Source organism: Oenanthe melanoleuca, chromosome 2 (assembly GCF_029582105.1).
Source record: "Oenanthe melanoleuca isolate GR-GAL-2019-014 chromosome 2, OMel1.0, whole genome shotgun sequence".
NCBI classification, from domain to species: domain Eukaryota; kingdom Metazoa; phylum Chordata; class Aves; order Passeriformes; family Muscicapidae; genus Oenanthe; species Oenanthe melanoleuca.
In genome coordinates, this window is record NC_079335.1 from 51,348,982 (window position 1) to 51,366,252 (window position 17,271).

The 17,271-nt window shown below is 38.4% G+C and overlaps 1 protein-coding gene across 1 annotated transcript in view; it reads right to left on the bottom strand.

The window, feature by feature from the left end:
• The window catches only part of PIEZO2 (piezo type mechanosensitive ion channel component 2), a 281,253-nt gene that overhangs the window by 149,439 nt on the left and 114,543 nt on the right, over positions 1 to 17,271 (bottom strand). Inside the window, exon 4 of the mRNA XM_056483345.1 lies at positions 1,030 to 1,072. Within this exon, the coding sequence (XP_056339320.1) occupies positions 1,030 to 1,072 (43 nt within the window). The remainder of the gene's footprint in view (positions 1 to 1,029; positions 1,073 to 17,271) is intronic.

Genomic DNA, 17,271 nt, shown 5'->3' on the forward strand with positions numbered 1-17,271 from the left:
AAACATCTCAGAAGTTGGAAATTGCCACCACAGAACCTCTAACGAAATCAGCTAAAAAGATGCTGACCCTTTTCCATTCTCACTTTCAAAGCACAGACACAGAGCATCAATTCATTCTAGAACTCCTCAAAACTTTCTTTTTTTTTTTTTTTTTTTTTCATTCTAATAGAGACAAACAGCAGCAACAGGTGCTAATTCATAATTTGGGTGGTGAAAGAATCAATAGTTTATTATAGTGCTCTGCAGACATCTGTGGTATCACACTGAACGAAATGCTCATCAGGAACCAAATAGGAAGTAATTTGGAAAATGAAAAAAAATCTGACCTGTTAAAAAAAACAACCTTTGAGGACATCAAACTTAGCAACTGAGAGTGTTTAATTTCAACTATATCCAAAACTTCAAGCAAAGAGCAGATTCTTCTGCTTACCATTTGTAGAAGAATAAAGGTGACATTGAGCATCTGAATTCTTCTTTACTTTACATCACTCTTTACTGGACTTGACCTAGTTTAATTTACAAGAAAGACATGTGTTTCTGGTATGATGACCTTGTGGCTAAGTTTGTCTGCAAGAAGTTCTTGCACTTGAGGAATGCTGCATATTGAATTTTCCTCTGATGCTGAACAGCTCTCTGCCAGCTTTGCTCCTCTTTCAACTTCATTTACTTTTGTCAACTCATATGTCAGAGATTAGAAGTTTCATGGAAAAAATAACATGAGTGAGAGCAATATTTTCATTCATAAGTAAGGCTTGTGTCCCTTTTTTTTTATACTAGCATGCTGTATAGTCACTAGCAAACAACATGACGACCCAAGTTCATATGATGAATAATTGCTTCAGATTGACTGGGAAAAGAGAACACAAACAGAAAAGCTGAACACATATGTGCATGACACTGCATGACTTCCACTCTGAATTTGAAGTCTTTGATACATTCAATCAACTAAAATAAATAACTTAGCAAATTTGCTTGTGCAGTTTTCGTTCTTAACTTTTTGCACTGTGAGGAAATAAATTTATGGCCTACCTTTCAAAACCAATCTGCCGTAATGTTTTCTCCCATGTAGAACCTGTACAAAGAGGAGAAAAAACAAACACCTTCAGTAAAGAACCCTTTTTGTATGAACACTCTTTTCCTATCCTTGTGCAGCTGGGATCTGTATATGAAGGAGATTTTTCTACCCCTAGAGAAGTACTTGCAAATATCACGTTTTCCCCAGAGTGGAGAGCTGTTGAGAGAAGCTACCACCAGGTGACATAACAGTGAGAGGGGTATCAGCCTATACAACTTTACATTGAAGAGCAGCTGGAGTTCACTGCAATTCCAAGGGTGGTCTCCTCCTCTGCTAGGGCAATGTGATCTGGAAGTGCTGAGCTGGCATCTCACATCACGCACTCTTCACATTTCAGCTTTTCACTTTACTGTAGTGTCTGCCTGATTCTTGCTGAAAGCTTTACAGCTCCTTCTGAAATCCAGCCCTTTTATTTTTAAGCAAAAACATGAACATCTATTCCTTCTTAATTGTTTAACCCTTCATATTCATACAAACAGCTGCAAAGGACTCTTTCTCAAAATGATCAAAGACTCAGCCACACAAACTATTCAAATGGGCAGACATATTCAAAGAATTCAAATTTTACCTATATTTTCTCCAAAACAACCTCCCACCACACACACTGTGAGCACTAGGCATTCAGTTTTCAGCTCTTGGTAGTTTTGTTGCTTTTTGCCAGTCCCTACTTTTTGTTTTTTTTTTCCAACTACTATGAGGTCATTATAAACACAAGGTACTAAGAGCACAAATATCTCAAGTCATGCAGGTCTGCTCAGCAAATGTGTAGGAGGACGTGAAGCAATGTCACAGTTTGCTCTCTGTGCTTTTAAGCTCCTGTGGGAAATGCAACAGGACTGCATGCCATGCAAGCAACTACAGTTCTTTTTGAATGGCTCATCTCAATCATTCATTGAATTCTCAAAATCAGAGAAATGACAGTAATTCCTGTTGCTGATGCATTCCTTCACCCAAAGGGAAACATAAATTAGGAACAAAAAGATGCCCTGTGAGTGACATTAAGCAGCACTTTAAATTCCCCCCATTCAGAGCAAAGCAAGCAGGGATTTCAGGCCCATATCCAGGAAAACACACAGCAGAAAGAGACTTCAGAAGCAAGGTGGAGAAAGTTCTTCCTTCCCTATATGGGAAAAAAAAAAGAAGTAAAATTCTCTTCTGGAGTAACAGAGCAATGTTGATTGTTTGATGAGTAGTGCATCTACTGTGGCACCTATATTTGCTTGAGGTGGGACAAGACTTCTGCATGCACAACTACATAAGACAATACCTCTCATCACATTGAGTTAATATTTTATGAAAATAAGTCCTCTAAAGCAGGACAAGAAATACCCTCACACATTTATTTTAAATAAATGTGAAAAACTAAAACGTCTACCACAATGAACTATGAATTATTGAGATAAAGACAGACCCACTCCATTAATATATCCCCCAAAGCTATTACCTTCTACTTATCTCTGGATTGTAACTGGTTTCACACAGCATCTATGAATCAAGTCATTGTTAAAACCATGACTGTGCCACTCCACAGGTAAGTGCAGGGCAGACACAAGCAATTCTCCATAACTTTTTTGCAATCCTGTTGGCTCTAGAAGAGTAGCCAATGGTATTTGAACTCTGAAGATTTGAAGAGTGTTGAAGAAAAGAAATCTCAACAGCACTTCCTAAAGCAAACATCAGTACTGGCATCTTTAGTCTTTCTATGCCTTCCACTGTTATGTATAATTGTGTATGGATTTTTCACCCCATGACTGGCTACACTTCATTTGTAATATATAGAGAGAGTCCTACTGAAGAGAGAGGGGGGGAGAGAAAAAGAGAAAGGAAAAAAGCTATAGAGGAAAGGGAATTGGGTCTCCATTGGTTTGAAATAATCATTTGGCTGTAGCTGGTCACCAGAATACTCTTTGAAATGCATCTGACTCCTCTGAAGCAAAGCCTGCCAAGAACACAACTAACATTTCATATTAATAAAACAAATCTTTTTTATGGAGTCTTATTTTAAAATGTTTATGATCTAAACATTGTGTTTGAAGACTTGCCAATTCCATTCACAATAGTATCAGCTTCTACACCACACTAAGAGCCAAAAGTAAATACCCTGAGGTAACAGAAGCACTGAAAAGAATAGCACTATTAAAAGTAAAGAAAACCTACTATTTGATTTAAACCTTACCCATTGCTTCCAAAACATAAAACAGGATTTAAGTCACGTAATTCTCATTAAAATCAAAAAAGGAGTTAATCAAGAATTAAAGACTTGATCCTGCTCCCAAGGAAATCAATAGGAATTTGGCTATTCAATTCAGTCTTTCTCTCTGCATGGTCTGGGGAAAATACTCACCTGTTGACTTTCAGAATCAATCACCTACTCCACTTGAGTCACTAAGTTAAGGTGGCTTCCTTTTGCTCTCTCTGTTGACTTTCAGAATCAATCACCTACTCCACTTGAGTCACTAAGTTAAGGTGGCTTCCTTTTGCTCTCTTTTTTTTTTTTTTTTTACCACCACAACAAAAATACCATAACTGCTTATAAGAACGCCTTAATCTGGTACCCCCATAATTGAGCTTTTTTCCCAAATATTTGCTCCAAAGTGCCTGACCATTCTCATTTATTCCAAAAATTCTGTTTCACGTTAACAGCTCTAGCTTTAAAATTCTTCAAAGAGGTGAAGCATAATGCATTACCAGAATTTCTGCTCACACTTAACAGGAACAATGGCAACATGCATACCATGCTCACATGTGGACTCAATGAAACCCTAGCATAAGAATGAGAGCATAAGAATATGAGATTTAATAAGATAAAATCCAGAACATCTTCCTTAAGTGAAAAGTTGCCTTCTTTGACAGGTAGGCTTTCATTCACATGGTAGCTTCCATACTTAGTTTGGTTTGGTTACAATTCTGTGCTTACCATGAACTCACACACCACTGCTAGGTTGTTCACCTTTACAAAACAGGAAGCATGCTGCTGAAGTGTACTGGTGGGCATAGGGAAAATACATAACAACATATTCATAAGATCACAGAATCAGGGAATATGAGGCCAGAAAGGACCTCAAGGATCATCTGGTCCAACCTTAGACAAAAGCACAGGCTAGACAAGATGTCCCAGCATCCTGTCTAGCTGGGTGTTAAAAGTGACCAATGTTGTGGAAGAACACTGCTAATACTGTTGGGAAAGAACATCTCAATTTGTAATGATTAGAATATTCCTATCAATTTCAAATCTTTGATTTTAAGCCTGTGACACTTATTAGTGTTCTCCAAACCATGAAAAAAAAAAAAAAGAAGAAAAAGGGAAAAAACCCTCTCACATATTCAAGAAATACAAGATAGAGACACAGAATACTCCATAAAGAAAACACTTTGCTACACTTTTCCACTGCAGGTGCTACCTTCTCAAACAACAGAGAACAGGGCAGAGGTTTGCAGAGTCCAGCCCAGCCAGACTAGTTGGGGGACCTTAGTTTCGTGAATGCACACCCTAAGGCCCTCAAACAATTGGATGAACACATTGGCTTGTCCTTCTACAGCTTCTTTTTCAGTAGAGGCACACATACTATATAAATCACTTGAGGGTTTGCAGTCTATTTTCAATGGATTGGGAAACATTGCTCTGCTGTATATTCTCCTTTATCACCTCAGTACTTACTAACAAGTAACTAACAAATGTTCACAACTGCAGTTGATAAAAACTGCCATATTTGGAACACATTTGTTTCAGCAGCTTCATATATTATTAACTGCCTTTACTGTTGCTTGTTCCCAGTAGCAAGCTTCTATCTTCTTCCAAACTAAAACCGAAAAAACCTGTTTTTTTCAGAAATCCTATTTTTTTTCTGTTTAATAAATATAAAACAACAGGTTATACGAAACCAACAGTAGTTTTGACTACAGAAATGTAGGTGGTATAGGGAAGTACTTTTTCTTACTTGCTGCAGAGTACCATAAAGGTGCTGTTAATATTTACTTACCTGTATATCATCTGTCCAACAGTTAGTTACGTGCAATGTGACTGTTACAGACATAATAATTTTTCTCATGTGAAGGGCATCAGACAGTGCTACCTTGGCATTTAGCATCCATCTGTCTGATTTTGAGAAATAAAGCTCTCTTACACTTCCTCTTCCCTTGATTCAAATTATTTAGCTGGCACACTGCACTCATCACTTTGTAATTTTATCACCAGTCTGGGATAATGACAACACTTGCTTTCAGCATGAGATCTCCTAGTATGGCACAGTACTACTCTGCTGTCTTCATGCTGATGTTTTAATTCAGAACTGGGGAGTATTTCTTGGGCAGACCTCTTACCATGCTTTGGTCTGCACTACAGAGAGAACTTTGAGTGCACAAACTGGATTCCTCTCACATTAACTAAAGCGCAGCCCAAGGACCCAACTGCTGTGTTTCAGCCACCAGCTGTTTTTCTGTCTGCATGACCAGAGCAGAGCTAATCCACACTCAAAACACATCAAAACATGGCAGCCAAGGACTCTGCACCAAATGCTTCACTGCTATCACACAGTGCTGCTTGCTGACAGATGCAGCTCATTCCACCACTCCCTGTGCCTGTCCTGGAGTGTTCCAGAAAAGCTTCCCAGTTACAGTCATCCTGAGAGATGAAAGGACAAGTCAGGGTGCTTAAGGTTGTTTTCTGGGCTGTGTCCTATCCACTGCAGTGAGCAGGAGCCTTTGATGTACAAACAGAGTAGGACGGGGTGCTCAGCACTGTCACACTCCCTACAAAACCCCAGGGAGCCAAATGTGTAAGGCAAGACAGCAGATTATTTAATTATTAAAGCAACTCCTCAAGGAGAAAAAGTAAGGGAAAATCTGGGCTGCTACAGTTTGCTGTGCATGCTGAAGAGACTAAAACCACCAGTAAAACAGAAACTTAGGGCCAGTGGTCCAGGATTCTGTCTAGATGAAGGAAGTGATGGCTGACATACCAGAAAAGAGTCATATCAAGAAGAAAGATCAGATGTTGCAAGTCTTTCCTTGCCTTCCACTCATACCAGCTTTCAACAGATTTTTATTGAATAAAGAGCACAAATTTGATCCCTCCACAATGTCATGGGAAAGATTTACTGTGTATTTTCTTCTCTGAGGAAAATAATAAATTACTATCGTGAGATACAAAAATTGCTTTCCAATGAAAAAGAAATCTTGACTCATTCCATGTTAACCGGAAAAATAATCATCATCAAAAATGCTTGCTCTTCTCTAAGGAGATGTTAATGAGTGGGAACTTTTACTAATAAAATGAGCAGAGGAGGAATATAGAGTAAAGTGCAACGGTACTGACACTACATTTGTGTGTGTGCACATATATATATTGCTTTGAGGTGAGCATTAAGAAGACAATGGCTGTGGTAAAGTGATTAGCAGCTGTATGTGAACAGTCACCTCTTCCAGCCCACGGCTTCCCAGGGAGCTCTGGAAGTCCAGATATGTGCCAGCAGAGCTCTCACAGAAAAGTGGGGACCCTAAAAGCAGCTGCTTCACAGGCCTAATCCATACTGGGGGGTTTTTTTCAGTATCTTGATTAGCACTCAGAACTGGGGCCTGGGGGAGCATTGTTTTTCAAATTGACCATATAACTTAAGATAGACAACACCTTGTGAAACACCCCTAAGTGCACCTGAGATATAATTGACTCAGCATCTTGTTGAAGGCAGGGGCAGATCCCAGATCACTTTGCTTGATGGTAAAACCTGTGTCTCTGAGTCTGATGCAAAGTCTATAGAACTAACTGGAAGCACTTGCATTGAGTTAATGGGCTTTGATTTAATTTGCTGAAATAAATAGCAATGAGTATTTTCTGCATATTTTTTCTCCCATGACAGATTTGTTTAAAAAGATGCACAGGTAGCAAAACATTTAAATTGGCTGAATTGCTTCACATATTTTTTTTTTAATCAGCTTTTGCACAAGGATGACAGGTTCCATAATTTTTGTAAGATTCATGATTTCTTTTATCTGCTTAGATATATCAGAAACAACTTACAGGCCATCTTCCCCTGCAATACACACAGGCTTAAAACCACTCTTATTTTAACCTCATTTAATTTCAAATTTATTTTCTCAATGAGGCAGCAAAACAGCAAAACCCAAAGCACTAGAATATCCTTGGGGAATGTACTCCAGATGAAACCCGAGACAGCTAGCTAATGGAAAGGGCTTTTTTACTTTTGTTTAATATTTTATTTATCTATTTGTTTGCTGTAATGGTTGGTTAGTGGGTTTTAACCCAAATTTCCAAGAATACTTCAGATTTGAATTCATTCTGCCATCTTTTCTTTTTGAAATAGAACCACTCCCCCTTTCCACATCACTGCAGATCACTTCAAAAATGGATAAGGAAAAGGAAACAATGTGCAGAGCAGAACACTGCAGGTTACCAGCACAGAGTCCCTCTAAGGGAATAAAGGGTAACAAGTCAGATGGTCCTTCGATATGGCCAATCTCTTATTCTTCTCTACAGCAGCAAACAGTGTCAGGGCTCTAAGGAACAGCCTCGAAGGAAGGCTACTCTTCCTGCTGCTGCCATGGGGGATTGCCAACCTTAAGCCAGAGAGTCACAGAGTTTAAGAGGATCAAAGTTGACTCCAGACCTTTTGAAAAGGACAAATAATAATTCAATGAGTCCTTTTTCAAATACAGAAGACTGGCTTTGCTTTTATTTTCAAAGTAAAAGAAAACTGTACTAAGTTTTATTTTTCATAAGCCTGAAGAAAATAGGATTTTTCTCCATTTTTACTGGCAGAAAAATTCTCACATCTCCTATCCCAAGCAACACTGCTCTGTCTGCTAAGGAGTATCTTAGAGGCAAGGTCTTGACTTCAGAGTGTAAGTGATGGGCATCCTTCCAACCTCTAGAGCTACCCTCTGCTTACTTTTATTGTAACATAATATACTGTTATGAATAATAACATCGACCTAGTTTCCTGCAGCACTGAATGTGCGCGCTGTGCCAGCACAAGGAATTTGCTTTTCATTGTCTCACTTTCTCTTTTTGTCTCATCTGAAGGAGGGGAAGTGGGCACATGATTCTTCGTGGATATTTCAGCATAAACACACAGGAAGGGGGAAATAAACAACAAGTGTGCCTGCAGTAGCACATCTATATACAAGAAATTATGGATGACATAAATAAGAATAAGAAAACAGGAAATCTTGCACAGAAACAGGAGGGACATTAAGGCAACAAATCCCAGCATTTTAGTAGTGGCATCTTTGACCCCATTAACATACTCCAATGCACGTAAACCATGATTTTTCTTTGAAATTACTATCTGTTTTTTTTTAACTTTTTTTTTTTCATAGTTACTAAAGAACCATTTCATTCACATTATTGCCCTCAGAGCTTAAAGAAATTTTTGCATAGTACGATGAAGACAGCAATTTGTTGTTAGGGAAAAGGTCTTGCCCACATTCTCAGCTTTCAGAAAACAAAACAAAATCAAACTCACCCAAAAAATTGTTTCATTAAAATGACACAAAGACCTGAAGTCCTGTGTGAAGGATGATATCCAGAATAAACTTCAGAAAATAGGCTTGAATGTGTACAAAGTTAGCACACCTCCTTCCACAGAAGCAGAAAGCAGCACTTTCAAACCCTCCTTCTGTCTACATGCCATTAAGAGAAGGCAGCAGTGACTGCATCAGGCAGCAAGGCATTCAGGGCATGGAAACTGGCTCACTCCCAGAGATCCCTTCAGAGAAGAAATACGGATGCAGAAGGACATGGTCCTCTGGGCAATAGTGTGAAGCAGGCACACAAACTCAATCAGGATTGGGCAATGATAGCAACAGATGCTATTTTTCCTCCCTAGAAAATATGGAGATGCCTTTCTAGTTCAGCTGACAAGTATAAACATAACAAAGGGGTTTTTTTGGTTTAATTTTCTTTGTCTATGCAGAGCTTACAATTCTGTGATTTCACTTAAATTTTCACAAAGCTCTAGTCTCTGAGCTCAAAAGAGCAACGCTTTTCTGCTTTCCAGCTCCCATTCCTCGCATTCAGAAGAGAGCTGATTGTGTAGTTGTATGGGTGCTCAGCAAATAAAAACTGGCAAAAGAGCTGGTGGAAACAGAAGGCAATGAAGTGCCAGTCACAGACTCAGCCCAATTCTTTGCTTCCAGACATTGGTGTTTCTAAAACTGCTGCCACTCACTGAGAGAGGAGTCCATATAGATAATGGGGTGGTGAGGAGGAGTTTGGGCAACTCACACTGTGAGACACACCAACAGCACAGAGACCTCACCACCCACCCACCCCTCTCCTTTCCAGCTCACAAGCACACAGCTTTCAGCACCCCCTGCCAAGCCAGGAGAGAGTCACACACTTTGTCACCTGCAATCTGCTCCCCTGCACACCTGGAACATCTGCTGGATTTCACTGCCACTGGCTGGGAACAAGAGCCACAGGTGAGTATTACTGATCTGTGCTTCCATCACGACCTGTGGAACAGCAACAGTGAAGCCACTAGAAGTACCCAGCCAAGTTTCATAGGGATCCAGCTCTATGTGACTGTTTTTAGTTTCATCTATAACAGACTGCAGGATTAGATTCAGTGCACTAGGAGATCATTTCCCAACACTTAATTACTATGCCACAAATAGCATGAGCACTATCAACAAATTAAAGAAATCAATGGGTTGCCTAATAATTTCCCTTTTTAAAAGCACTGCATGCTTTTTATCTGTGTGCTTTAAACAGTTTACAAATAGTTTGCTCTTTCTATAGTTTCAGGCTTAATTAGGGGTATTAAGAGTCATTTCTCCCCATTTAGTTTTCTTGGTTAAGTCTAAGCCAAAAAAAAATCATTAAAAGCACTGAAACCTTTGCCATTCTCACATGCTATTAGATGATAAGAGTATTCTCACACTTACTTCAAGTGTGGCTATTTTGTCCTCACTGGAATGTGTTTGAGTGTTTCATTAGGGTTTTAAGAGAGTCATACCTTTTGAGTGAATACTGAAGAGAATGATGAGCAGTAATAATTTTCTACCCAGCAGGGATTTTCATTTTACAGAAATCATGAGCTGTTTAGATGTGTGACTCTCAAATGCATTCTTAAATCATGTGTTTTATTTATTCACATGCTGCTTCATTAGAAGTGACATTACATCAGGCCTAATAGAAAAAGAATAAACACTTTATTGTTTGCTTCTTTTCAAAGATGCACGGCCAACAACAGCAACACTTCAAAGCTGCCGCCAGTTGGCAAGTTTTTCCAATCCAAGCAGGTCTGAAGAACTGGAAGGTCCCACAGTGGGATTAGTATATCAAGTGATGGAACACAGGTGCAGTATTAGAGAATAAGCAGTTTATAAAGCATCTCCAAGGGTGTATTAAAAAAACTTATTGGAAACACTCTTGTTCTGCTCAAAATAATGCACAACAAAAATGCTACAGTTCAAGAGAACTTTTCTAAAGGATATTGGCCCACTTCCTAGAACTATCTCTCCCCAAACTTTTCTCTGCATCAATTTTAGAAAACTAATACCGTGAATATACAAATGTGGGCATCTTGGCAACATTTTCCATAAAGCATAAAAGCTATTAAAATTTGTTTTCTTTCCTTGCTGAAATGCATTGAGTATTTTTTATGCAGTTGCAAATGTGAGCTATTCACAGTTTTGGGGAACACTGAACCTGTTACATTCTGAAATGAAAGCAAAGATACAAAGGAGAGAAAATAAATATTTTATAGGAAAATGGGCTAAAAAGCAGAAAAGAGATATCTAACAAAGAACAAATCATACATAAAAACATTGACTTCTATTGAGAAGAGATGTGAATGTAAACATTTGCATTAAATCTAAACTTAGTTTAGAACTAAACTAATCTAAACTTCAGTCATTCACTTTTTATTTGGAGTGATTTCTTTGAAGACACTTTGCATGAGGAAAAAAAAATTCCCACCTTCATACCACCCTATTTAACTACTAATCCAGAAAGGAAATTCAGTGGTGGAAATAATACTAATAAATATTAATAACTAATAGATTCTCAGTCAACACTTCAGTGCATTTGTTTTGTACAGCCATTAAATGTAAAGTAGTAGGACTTCAACAGGAGTCTCAGTAATGTTCCATCCAGCTTTAAGGATTATATTTGCAGGATGAATTTTCTCAAGTTTTTACACTTTTGATGTCATCATAATAGCTACATAGGAGAGAAGGACAAAATGATTCCAAACTGGTTCTGCTTATAGGGGAAGAGAGCTCCAGAGAAAAAGGGGGCAGAGGGCTCCATGTACTATTAACAAAGCACATGGAAATGCAAGAGGGACTCACTTCAAAAGGATGCTGCAATTGTTGGTGCTCGCAGATGTTTACCTTATAACATGTGATCTCTCAAATCAGGCTGCAAAGCAAGATGATACTGAAATACACTCAAGATCTCACATCTCACTCCATCTCGGAGAAAACCTGAAAAGTTCCAATATGAGGCACATCTATCCATAGCTAGATATGCACCCACTGGCACATCTGTGGAAGTTTGGTTATTAAAATTGTATCACCAGGACAAACACCTGGAAAATTTAAAGTAAAGAAACAAAGCAGTTTGGAGACATGTAATCCCTTCAGATGATTCAGACACCTACAGCCTCACGAGGACCAGCCTTCCAAAATCTGCATAGGTTTTGGTTTCTTGAGCATCAATTTTATAGTAATGTCATTCATTCCTAACAAAACAGCAACAAACAATAAAAGAGTCAGTGGATGGCTTGGCAAATATCCAATATAGCAAAGCTTCCAAGCTACTGGTCAGGCTAGAAAAGTTGTGAGAAAAAGCAAATACTACTTAACAGATTTTGGAGGTCTCTGTGAAACACTCTCTGACTGCTGTCAAATTTGGTTAAACGTTATTTTTACTATCAACTGTGTACACCAGAAAAGACACCTCAAACAGGCAGCAAATGTCACTGCCCAAACTAACATGACCATTTTATGATCCAAACATTTGGGATTTTTACAAGGGCGAAACCTAGTCACTATTTAAACTTTACTCAAATTCACCTTATATCTTTTATAATTTGAATTAACCACATTGCTAGTAAGTCTTCACAGCTACTGTTATTTGCCTTTACAGAAAAATAATTACGTGTTACTGGCCACATCTTCAATCCACAGAAGAGTGAACTGCACTCCCTCTCTTCCTGTGCTCCTCAGCCCTATATTTCACCTCTATGGCAGGAGGGCAAATTTGGGCTCTTCATGACCCTGACTTGAAGAAATAGTCGTGTCAAGAACTCCAAAAGTCAACATTTCTGAGGAAAGCAAGGCCAGATTTTCAGAGTAAAAATACATGGAAATCCCAATAATAGTCCACAAATGTAAAATGAAATCCCTCACGCCACTGAGGCTGGATGTGCAGATAGAGAGAAAGAGGAGATATTTATTTTATAAATATCAACCCAATTCTCTACCTCTTTCCAAGAACAAAGATTCAAAGTTCCTGCATTAGGTCAGCCCCACCACCAAGTATTCATTGCAGCTGTGGAGGAAGAGCTGTATTCCAGCTGGTCAATAACTTTAGTTCTCTCTCAAGTGGTAAAAACTGGGCACACTCTAGTGTAAAGGGAAAAAATCCAAACAGAAAACAAATAAGCCCCTTAAAAATTACTTATGAACAAAAAAAAAGGAGAAGCATCTTAGAAGTTTTTAATCTGACTTATTTTCTCATCAGGCATTAGTTTCACATTACTTGAGATTTTAAAGCAATTTCTAGCTTTAAATAAATACTACTTCAGTCAAAATTATGTTCAGAATTAAAGATTAGTTCACGAGAGAGATTATAGACTTTGAGTAGATTTTTTCCCATTAGTGCCTCATAACACAGCAGTTGTTGAATTAGTAATACATTTGTCAAACCTAGTAAGCAATTACAGTTAATACATATAAAACAAATTACTACTCCATTTCAGCATGTGAATAGCAAAAGTTTGGCATGAGGTTTTAATTATCTACTTAATGTGAGTCATGCCAAAAATAGTGGGACAAATCATATCTTAACTCCCAATGTGACCCTACTGAATCCAGCTCCTCTGCATCAGGGCACCAGTCCCAAAAGCAGAGTGTCCAGCAGGACTTGTCTGGTGCCTACAGACACCAAAAGTCAAAGGGCAAGGTGGGAGCTGCCAGTTAATGCAACAAATCAGCTCAAGTGATTCCTCTGAGGGGATCAAATCTTGACCAGGAATAACTAATGGCTTCTTTTCTATACCACAGTGAAGAAATAAATACATACACTATGTCAGAAATAACAGCCCATACTCCATACAGAAAAACCTGGCACAAACCAGTGACTTTGTTTTCACACATGAGCTATGGACCCTGAGAGATGCTAGACAGCCCAACCTCCTATTGGCTCTCTTTTGACAGTGGAGCAGAGACAGGTTGACACCAGAGATTAGGGGTGGGGGGGAGGGGGGTTAAAATCCTTTTAAATAATTCATCTCTTGCACAGCTGCTCTTAGCAGTTTCCATGGAGTGATGTGGGAGCTGTGAGCAGAATTTTCTCTCAGCTTTGAGAGCTGCATGTAACTTCCTATTACATTGTATGCTGAAAAGTATGCATTAAACCAATACAAATCCTGAATTTCACAGGAGACAATGAAAAATTAAAAGTCTAAAGAGGAAAATAAAGAGTCACTTTAATGAGTTGCCATCTCACATGTAAAAGGGAAGCCAAGAAACAAATTCCGCACTTTGATTTATGAACAAACTCGTCAGAGATCTAAACCATTGCTCTTAAGATATCTTACATTTGTGCATTCCTACGCCAAGAATTCAATTCTCTCAATTTTCTTTCTAAATTCAAGGAAAATATCTTTCCTGGGGGATTTGCTGGCACCAGCACTGTCTAAGGGCCAGGAAATGGTGGGATCCAGCTGAGCTGAGGGCTGTGTAAAAACATAGAAGCACAGTGATTGTCTTGAAAAAGCAATCCAGACAGGATACAAAAGCTGAAGGAAATGCTAAAATTCAGTATTTAAGGAAGGACTAAGAGAAAAGAAGGCTCTAGGCTATGCAGAGCTGAGGCACAACACTGAATCACGATGCTCAGTTATGTTCTTCAGCTTCTCATCTTTCCTCGGACAGGAGGAAGTTTCTCTTTAGGTAGCTCATAAGGGACAGAGACACTGTCCATTTCCTCTTGTATCAGGCCCAAGAAATGCACACATTTCTCAAATCTTCTCTCTTATTCTCTCCTCTTTGAAGCTGGCCTAACAGAATGGTTGTGGATGATGGCTTTCTGGATAAGCTCCTTCAGGAGCTGAAATCTTGTCTAAAGTAAGAAAATTAACAAATAATGACTTCTTGATTTACTGCAGAGCATATTTCTTCCTCTCTCTATGAAATTTCCCCATTAGTACTGAAAGTCACTTAAGAAGAGAGATTTTTTTCACTGTTGTTTCCAAATGCCTTGAAATCTGACATTTAGAACCTCTGTGTACACCTAACAGCATTGGAAATGTCCTGAGAGCCTTTGGAGCGAGCCACTGGGAGAAGAGTGGATTTGCCAAACAGTGGTATCAGGACTATAAGATTATGAGACTAAACATCTTTTTATTTACTTCATTTTCATGAGATTCTTTCAGTGTCTACAGAAAGGGGCCACAAAAATACACAGGTCAGAGGTTCATGTGACAAGCAAGCTAGCAATAGCATCTGCATTTCTGCAAGGAGTGTTCATGTTGGGAGGCCTCCTGCTGATCTCAGGAAGCAGGAACCAGGAATTATAAGTAGAAATACAAGCAAAGGGAGAAAAATATGGCATCCCATTACTGCAATAAGCCAAAGGATGAGGGAGGTTGTACACAGCACACATTTGTCACTGTAAGAGGAAATGTACTTCAGAAGAAACACAAATACAGCATGTGAATACATGTTGGGCTAATTGAACATAGAGACAGTTAATGAATGCTGCCTCCATGGAAGTTTCCTTATGTTTGACAAAATAAAGCAATTGGCCAGTTTAGAAAATTGCATTAAATGACAAGAACTGTTAATGGTACAAGATTACACAGAAGGAAGTGATTTTACAGATAGGAAAGGAAACGGATCCTGATGTACTCTGTACATCTTCTTACATCTGTCACTGCACTGCCTGCAGTGAATGAACACGGACGTGGAAAACAATCCTCTGTCAAGGTTTGTACCCTATAAAAGCCTGAGAAAGGTCAATTCACTGCCTTTACTGAGGAACTGGAAAATTACCCTGGTGAAAGAGGAAGCTCCTGTTTAGGAACAAGCAGAATCTACATCATAAGCATATTAGATCCACAGCTGAGGACATCTGCAGATAGACACATATTTCAGATAAAATTTTATGGTGTTTACTCAAGTCATTAAATGTTTACATAATTGGTACCCTACTGCTTGATATTTTTATGTATCACCATAAGTCTTCTGGAGTATTACTTCCTGTTAGACTTTTACACTGGTGAAATACTGTTCTTTCTACTAGAAAACAACCACTGAGCAAGAGAATCAGGACATGATAAATTGAAGAGGAAGTCTCCAAGAAGGCCTTTGAGATATCTCTATGAAACCTGCTCCTGCAGGGACCAATAGAAGCATCAAGGTAAAAAAACAGGTTAGAAAGTAGATCACTGTCTCATTAAATTTGTCTTAGTAAGAAATAAACACTCACAGAAAAGTTTCCTATCTAGGGCTGGCAGGCAGGGTATGCTCAAGGGTAGGTGGTTGGTGGACCACAATATGAAAAACCTGTCTATGCAAGGAAAATTGAAAATCTTCTTTTTATCCCAACAACTGCTCAGTCTCTCATGCACCAAGGAGTTTTAACTCTCCATGGTCAAAGCACATCAATCTTGAATTGAATGTGTACTTCCATCACTGGGATGTATCTGCACAGCCATGATAACATTTGCCAACAAAATCCAGTGTAACTTCTTATAAGCTGGGATAATGACATAAGACCTGACCCTGGTCCTTCTTTATGACATTTGTCTAAGATAATATTAGACTCTGGCATTTAAACAGAATTCAGCTATCACTCTGTTAAAAGATATCTTCTGATAATTATTTTAGTAAATTATTTGATGAGAGATTTCAAACTCATCTTCATCATTCCACAGAGCTACAGTGTTTTAGAACTTCCATATAGATACTGTAGATATCAACAAAGGCCTGATATCATGGAAGTTGAATTGTTGCAACCCCAAGAACCAGAATTACAAATGGGTATATTCTGACCGAATGCCAGTGATTTAACAGAAAAGCAACATTAAATTCCTATGACAGAGCAACAGCAGAGACAGACCAGTCACAGAGGTCTCCCAAAATAGCAAAGGGTAGATGGAGCCACAAAAATTCTTCTAACATAAGGTACTTCCAGTGTGTAACAAGTTTAAAGAAGTTTAAAACAGAGACATCAGTATCAGGTGGGATACTGTCAGATCAATTAAAACAAATCTGCAGGTGAAATGTATGTGAACACATGAAAACATATGAAATATACATTAACATACATATACATATGTGAACATTTTTCATTTCAAAGCCAAGATTATTTGACTGTACTCTACACAAAGAAACACAAGATTTCCAGTTAGAGAGATCATTCAAATCCTAGCCAAACACTGGGAAATATCCAGAGAGATTATGACCTAACTATCCACATCCTGGACTAAGAATTTCAAACCCCAAAAAAACCCTACTCACATTGTTATTTATGCTGAAATATTACCTAACTTTTTTTTCCATTTCTGAGTTCCAAAATATACTAATCTTCTTCATAGGATTACATTATTTATTTCATTTAAACAGCTTTCATATACAACCTCCAACTGAGGAAGGAATGACGAGCAAACACATGTTAGGATAAAGTATCTAAAGAGCAGAGTGCTCCTGATGGGTTTGATTTACATCTGAATGGATTTAGCATCAGCATTTGGAAATTGCAGAGTCTACATTCCCCTCTCCAAACTCAATTTTTTCAGCTCATAAACCTTTTTGAGATTTATAACAGCTTGCTGAGCAGTGTCTTCTGCATCCCATATGCTAGGGGGATACATGGTTTTATTAATATTAATAGAAAATTACAGCAGCCAAATTTTGTGATCATTGACCCCAAATATAGAGGATACTACCTCAGAATCAAACACAGCCAAAAAAAGGTACAACTCCAAGGTGAAAGTAGCTTT